Raw genomic sequence first — 7,691 nt, 5'->3', positions numbered from 1 at the left:
TCAGTCTTCTGTAGGGCTTTCCCAGTGCTCCTCCAGGAGTCAGGGGCTGGAGGTGGGTTGGGGAGGGGTGCTGGCGGTCCCGAAGCGAGGTGGCAGCTCGCCCCTCTCCACGTCCACATTTGCCATCCGTTTGTTTGCAAGGGTTCTTCCATCCTCTGGAGTGGCTGGTTGTCAGGAATAATCAGAACCCCGCCTGTTCCTCTGGGGGTGAATCCCATTTCCTCAGCCGCTGTACGGTGGAAGGTGCAAGGGCAGTGGGAGGGGGCGAGGGAGAAGCAGAAGGGGAAGCCTCAGAAGGAGCAGCCGCAGGGAAAAGAGAAGAGGGGGGCGGGAACGCGGGGGGTGATAGATACGTTTTCACTCTTTGTCACTATTGAATTGGGGGCGGAGGAAAAAAAAACCCATTGTGGGAAGCTATAAAAAGCAAAGGGGGCGGCGATGAGAGAGCAGACGCAGAGAGGGAGACCTCGTGGAGCGCAAGACAGCTCCCAGGGCATCGCAGCGTCCCTGGCAGCGCTTGGCTGCTGCAGGGCTGTGAGCCGGAGAACAACGCTTCGGGGCGCCTGTGCGTGCGTGCGGGACCTTGGCTGGCCTCAGACCTCAGGGGTCTTGTCTGGGGGCGGTTCCTGATCCCCCATATAGTGCCCGCTAACTTTGAAAAGGAGGACTTATGTCCTGCAAAGGTTGAGACATAAGGGGTAGGGAAGGAAAAGGAGAGAAAACGCAACTGAGGCCGAAGGAGAAGGAACTGATGTGGACCTCCTGAGCAGTTGGGAGGAGGACTGGACCTCGGAGAACCAGGCGGGACCTCGGAGGTGCGGGGCAAGGAGCAACGGAAGCGGTGCGGGCCGTGGCGCTGGGTCTTCTTGCACCTCGGGTCACGCCTCCTTGGCAAGAAGGCGCCTCGCCTTTGATTGCTTCCAGTTACTGCAGAACTTCCTGCCCTGGCGGAGAAGCAGGTCTTGCTTGGGTCGCGCTCCCTCCCGGTCTGAGGCGTGAGACTGAGTTCACACGGTGCTGGGCCCCCAAAGCCAAGTGGGGTTGGGGGAAACAGAGTCTGCGAGTCCCGGCGCCCCGAGCGTAGGGCCCCGTGTTGGGCTCCTCCCTCCCTCTGTATCCGCACCCTTGCGGGCTTTGCCCCTCCCTGGGGACCCCTCGCCAGGAGATGGCCACGCTGATGCGGGGCAAGGACTCCTCCCGCTGCCTGCTCCTACTGGCCGCGGTGCTGATGGTGGAGAGCTCACAGTTCGGCAGCTCGCGGGCCAAACTCAACTCCATCAAGTCCTCTCTGGGCGGGGAGACGCCAGCCCAGGCCGCCAATCGATCTGCGGGCACATACCAAGGACTGGCTTTCGGCGGCAGTAAGAAGGGCAAAAACCTGGGGCAGGTAGGAAAATACCCCCAATGCACTCTTCAGCCAGGAGAGGTAGGGACCGGCCGGCACTCTCGGACACTTCATTTGCCTTTGCCCCCGAGGGCGCCCCCAGGTGTGGCGCGCGAGACGGCTGGGGAGGGGTTCGCAGATGCACGTCTGCACTGGCGGGGGTGGCTGGGTGGCTGCGAGTGCTGGAGGGTGTGGAGCGGGCGGGATGGGGTACTTTCTCATCTTTGCTTTGGGATATGATGGGCATGTGCGGAGATCTAGTGCGTACAGATGGGGGAAAGGGCCGGAATGGTCCTTCTCCACATTTAACACGGTGGATGTCGAGGATGATATTAATAGCTAACACACAGCAACTACTATGTGTCAGGTACTGTTCTAAGCGTTTTACATATGTTTAATCTTCACAACCCTATGAGGTGGGCGCTGTTACTATCGCTATCCGGCAAATGAACAAACTTAGGCACCGAGTAGAAGCTCTTTGCCCACGGCACACACTTAGTGTAAGTGGCAGAGCGGGAGTTGAACCCGGACAGTCTGAGTCCAGTTTCTGGGCGCTTAACTGTTTCATTTCACAATCCGAAGAGGGAATTTACCGTTTTTCAGGTTCTCCTTCCTTCCCAGCCACTTTCTCATTTCCGTGAAGTAAGGTCACAAACAGAAAGCTTCAGTAAACGTGCATTTCTCACTCCTGGATATAAATCATCCCGGAGGAAACAAAATAACGAAGCGACAATGGCAGTATCATAGTTACGGAGGACCAGGGTGCCTGGGACGTAGCAAGGAAAACTCCCGAGGTTTATTTTCCAGAGGGAACTTTCCGCGAGCATCTTTGTTTCTCTGTCACACAGACAGATAGATTGACAGTCATGCAAACAGTTACACAAACAGACACAGAAGAGACATGAGTGCGCACACCCTGCGCCCGTTGTGGCCAGCACGCAGCGGCCAGGAGAGGGGGCCCTGCGGGCACTGGGAACCACTACAGCTCCCCCTTCCACTCCTTTTTTGCGAAGCCAAAACCGAAAGCCAGTTTGCCAAGCAGCACGGGCACATCCACAGCACAACTGTCAACCCGTGAAGGCGGCTCATTGCCCCACAGATTCTGGGTTTCCTTGTTTTATGAGAGGCTCCTGCTGCAGCTGCTGTGCGCGTCCTCCGCTGCCCAGGCCCCCAGCGCAGGCGGCAGAGCGAAGGTTGACAACCAAGGCCGTCCTGGATGGACAGCGAGGGAAGATTCTGCTCCGCTTGGCCCCCTAGTGCCCTCTCACGGGGAAAGTTTTGCTCGTTTTGCAGTTCCAGAATGCTTCCTAGGCTTTGAAATGTCAAACATTTCAGCTATCCTCTCAAAGGAATACAAAGCCTGCAACCACAGTAATTTTTTTAAAAGTCTCAAGGGAAATAAACTATACATCTGCATACACACTACATGCATACATGTCCTGTGCATATTATCACACATGTGTACATACCTCCATCCACACTTACAAGACCACTCTCATTCCATTTTCCTCTTCCTTGGGAAACACCCTGCCATTTTCAATAGGAATGGACTTCTCTTAGAAGTCCATAATGTCATGGGTCAAAGACTAGAAAGGATGCTCTCAGTCCAAATCATCAGATTTTTTTCTAATGCTACTGACTTCAAATTCCACCTTAACAGTTGCTGAAAAGAGCTGGGTTTAGTTTAGCAAAGAACAGAGGGATGGACCCAATAATCTTTGAGGTTCCTTTTGATTCTAATCCATGTACATTCTGTGAGTTTCTGCAAAGGGCTTTCTGTTTCCGTCACCATTGGGCCCTAACACCTGCTGTTCCTCAGTCAAATTACCAGTTATGTCAGCACTGCCGCCAGCCATAGGGTTACATGGGTTAGACTGTGGGATGCATCCCAGCACCTGGCTTATCCTTTATGTTTTGGTAGCATATCAGTATATAAATATGTATAAAATATGTGTGCTTATTTTTCTATCTCTCCAAATATCTGCTCCTTAAAGAGGTTGTGACTCTGTTTTGCATGTCTTCAAATTGAAGATTGATTTATTTTATAAATGAGTTGAATTTTTCTTTTTTTTTTTCTTTTTTGAGTTGGATGTCTTGTATGCTTTCCATAACTTAGTGGTCCTATGGAATATATTTCATTATATTTACTTAACTATAATACAGGATCCTTAGAATTTGACATTGGGTTTGTGAGAAAATTACAACTTATTAGAGACAATGGTAACATAGACTTGAAACATTAAGTTGACTCACAGTAAGATAGCTGTAAAATAAAAGGATTATCTTTTGTACATTCTGGCTTCTCACTTGTTTATTGGGTGACCTAAAATGTGTACTGTTATAAAGGAAGAAATAGAAAAAATCTTTCCTCTTTGAAGTAGAAAGAGGAATTCTTTGAATATTTATGGGTCTCTTTATCTTCTTTCTTCCACTAGTTATGTGGTTACCAAAATTCTTAGTACTCTTATTTTCAATAATGGAATGGAAATTAGAAAGACTATTCAAAACGGAAGATGCCACATCGTTTCATGGAGAAAAACTTTAGAAGTAAAATGTAGCTGAACTGAATTTTTATCCATCATAACATGATTGATTGAGAAAATTTGTAGTAAAATGCCAACTGATAAAACTAGCTAATTACGTAGTGTCATCCTTAGGCCTAATAAGTCTGGTTGTCTCCCCGTCCCCAATCTTTGATTGATGATACTGAATTGTATGCATTTCAGAGGTACAGGAACCAGAGACTGTAAGGTATAACTTCAAGTAGGCATGTCAGAAACTTAGTCTTTGGTCTCCTTTTCCTTAAGTGAAAATTGAATAATGGTCTATTTTTCCTGATTTACTTTCAGAATAGAGAATTAAAATAAAAATTTTATTGCTATTGCAGAAAAAATTACTGAAGAAATTTAATAATTCACTAATCTACAAAAGTGAAAATGAGACTAAATTGGCGCTAAGGTTTTCTTGATTCACCGTAGCTGATTTCATATGAAGAAAACATTCTAATTAGTAGGAATTCTACTTGTCCTGTCAGCAAGGTGAATCATTTGTAAATCACTTCTGGAGGAGTAGCCTTTGAATTTCAGGAAAGATTTAGAGGGCACTCAAAGAAAATGAACTGTTCTCCAGGGGTGTTAAAATTCTCATTCTTAGGTTTGCTTTCAAAGACGCAGTTATGAGTTATGATTGGAAACTGACATAGAAAATTGAATTCATTCAGGTGAATCGATACAGAAGTAGCAAAAATTATTTTGCAGAATTATTCACATTGTTTTAATTTGACTTTCCTTTTGCATCTATTATTAATGTGTTTTAAAAGGTAGCGTGTGTATGTATATGTATATGGGATAAATGAGATTGTAGGACTGTTACTAACATATATATAAATATTTATATATCTCAATTTCTAAAGAGACTTGCAAATTTTCTAAATCAAAAGTATTATTAGACAAAATATTCAATATCATGCGCTTAAATATATTCTGATTAAGTACACTGTTGTTCAACATCACCTCTGGAGCATGAGGTATCAATTTTTACAGACCACCTTAAAGACAGATTTAAAAAAAATAAAGCAATTTATAAAATCAATTTACCCTTGAAATTAACAGTGATTTTTTTTTTTTTTTGAGAATGAAAAACCTTTTGAATGTGTTTGTAATAGCTTCTTTTAGTCTTTACTCCTTACTTTGTCTTAGACTGGCAGATTAATTTGAACACAATGCTGTATGATTTTGAAATATTTTTAAAAGTTACGATGAGAACTGTGGAAAATAATTATATTTTAAAGGTAGATAACCTTCCTGGCATGTGTCTCTAAAACGAAGGTGAAACTGGTCATGTAAATTCAGATTCCATTATTTTCTGATATAATCTTGATGCTTGAAGGACGGTGGTTTGGATGAAGTTATGTTATGAGAAAAGAACGCTTGAAATACATTGAAACAGAAGCTTGAGGACGTTGGTTAGAGAACACTCATATTTGTATATTGAATTTTCTTTAATAAAAATGCTGTATCTATTTGTATGCACAAACACTCATGAATATGCTCATTGAAAAAACTATATACCCTATTTTCTGTAGGTGATTTCTTCACTTTCTAAAATTATCCATGACTTTTTTTTCTCTTTTTTAAACCCCATTCCAACTTTCCCCTGCTTGAGGATAAATATTTGCTATCTCCTCTGGACATCAACTGACACTAAACATAATCAGGAAAGCAAATCAGTTTTTAAATTAAATTTTTCAAAGTGAAAAATATTTGAAATAATCTACACTACACTACTTCTTTTCTTTCACTGAGGATAGTAGAGAATTGATGGTTGATACAAGTGAAGGTTGCCTCGTGAAGAGCAGGAAAAGTATTTTAATGATGATCTAAGTAGAGGAATCCATCATTTTATTTCTGTGCTAGAGGAGAGAGAGTAAAGGACGAGGTTACTTAAACTCACTCCAGCTGTGACTTTGACCCTACCATAGTCTTCTTTAGCACTCCCCTCTGATACATATTCCTTCCCGGGATGTTTCAAATCTTACAATTTTTAAAGTAGAGAAAGCAATGTAATAGAAAGGTAACGTATATTCTGTTCTAGGAGAATACTGCCGCTTCCTCTTCTTTTCCCTGCACGATCGTTTTGTGTACGTTAAAATGATCTGTTAAATTATAGAGGCCTTTATAATACTCAATATACTTACTATTTTAGACTCAGTCTCTTCTGGCTGTTCATTCTTTGGTATTGATGTAACATTGAAATGAATTACAATCTTATTTCCATCTGTGACTCCCTGAATGCCCTTTTAAGTCGTTTTATTTCATTATACCTCTAGTCACTTGTACTCATCCATAAAAAGGAGATAAATCTGCTCCTAGTTAATTATTCAATCATGGAAAAGATTTATGCAATATTTATATTCCTCTTATTGAGTCATTTTTTTAAAAAAAATCTGAAGCAACCCTCAAAATAAAATTAATAATAATTAATAGATAGATTTTTGTGTTGGATTGCTTTAAGATTATATAGAAAGATTAAATATGGAATATATAACAAAAGTTTAGTATTACTGTTTAAGGAAAGCAGAAGTTAATTTTTTTCTTTCTCTGTCCCCACTTTCTGGGAATGAGAGAATGACATATTTATCTCTAATTGTTGGGGGTTTTTTTTTAGGATGAATATAAACCATTCTCCCAAACACAGAGGTCAACTGATATAAAATATGGGAGATTTTTTTTGATAGGAACATCTGTCCACAGGAGGAAAGTCACCATCCAAATATTTTAAATTGTGGCTTCCCATTGAGTCTCTCATGCTAACAATTTTGGGTTATTGCCCACTTCTTTGGGTTCGAAACAAGGAAGGAAGGCCACGAATAACACCAACATCTAATCAGGGTCCTTAGGGAGAGTTCATCCCATAAATCCTTGTCTTAGTGATGGTAAATTAAATCAGAAACCTTTAAGGCAGAAGGGATTTCAATATCAGATATAAATTGCTGTATTTTAACTCAGTTTATGCAGCACTAAAAACAGAATTATTATATTCTAACTTTTATCCACAACCAATGAACCTGAATAAGAGACTATATTTGTGGGATCTTAATACTAGCTTAGATTTATCTATGTGCTTCAAATAAATGTAGAAATAAAATCAGCAAAACACAAAAGTAGTAAACATTTTAAAAAGTTACTTATCTCTCTTCCATAGTTAGATAAAAGGGACAAATATGCATCAGATATCCTTTAAAATATATTACAGCGTCTAATTTAATTGGTTGATTCTACTTATGTATTATAATTTGGCACACACAATAGCTCAAATTTAAATATGTCATTATCATGCAACATTTTAACTGTCCCAACCTGTCTAAAGCAAACAAATAAAATCAGTGAATGAATAAGTACATTAAGTGGCAAAACAAAGCATCACAATTAGGGGGAGAGACTTCTTAAAGTAGTGGATCCATCCAAATATCTCCTAAAAAATGTTAGCTCTCCATATTATGCTTTACCATGTGGAATAATAATGTTCTTTCTTCCCAGGACTAGAAGAAAAGAGTGACTTTCAGATATTATTTCCTTAAACTGGCTTGCAAATAGTTATAGCACACATCAAATTATAGTAAGAGGTTCCATTTATTGATTATTTACTCTGTGCCAGGCACTGCTGCAAATGCTTCATTTGAATTAATTTTTTAATTCTCTCGGCAGCCTTTGGAGCAAGTCCTAACATCATCCTTGTTTTTATAAATGATAAAACAATAATTCTCCTGAGACACAGAGAGGTTATGCAATTTGTACAAGTCACACAG

General features: G+C 41.5%; 1 protein-coding gene across 2 annotated transcripts in view; it reads left to right on the top strand.

The window, feature by feature from the left end:
* Positions 1 to 457: 457 nt before the first annotated feature.
* Positions 458 to 7,691, top strand: part of DKK2 (dickkopf WNT signaling pathway inhibitor 2) — a 107,472-nt gene continuing 100,238 nt past the window's right edge. The window contains exon 1 of one of the 2 annotated variants that reach the window (XM_007190999.2): positions 458 to 1,387. In XM_007190999.2, coding sequence (XP_007191061.1) covers positions 1,166 to 1,387 — 222 coding nt within the window. In that variant the 5' untranslated portion in view covers positions 458 to 1,165. Of the gene's footprint in view, positions 1,427 to 7,691 lie in introns of both variants that reach the window. The other variant, XM_057547421.1, reaches the window with a different exon arrangement.

The sequence above is a fragment of the Balaenoptera acutorostrata genome, chromosome 5, assembly GCF_949987535.1.
Source record: "Balaenoptera acutorostrata chromosome 5, mBalAcu1.1, whole genome shotgun sequence".
NCBI classification, from domain to species: Eukaryota; Metazoa; Chordata; class Mammalia; order Artiodactyla; family Balaenopteridae; genus Balaenoptera; species Balaenoptera acutorostrata.
The sequence above is the reverse complement of the archived record's forward strand: the minus strand, read 5'-3'. Positions and strand labels throughout refer to the sequence as shown.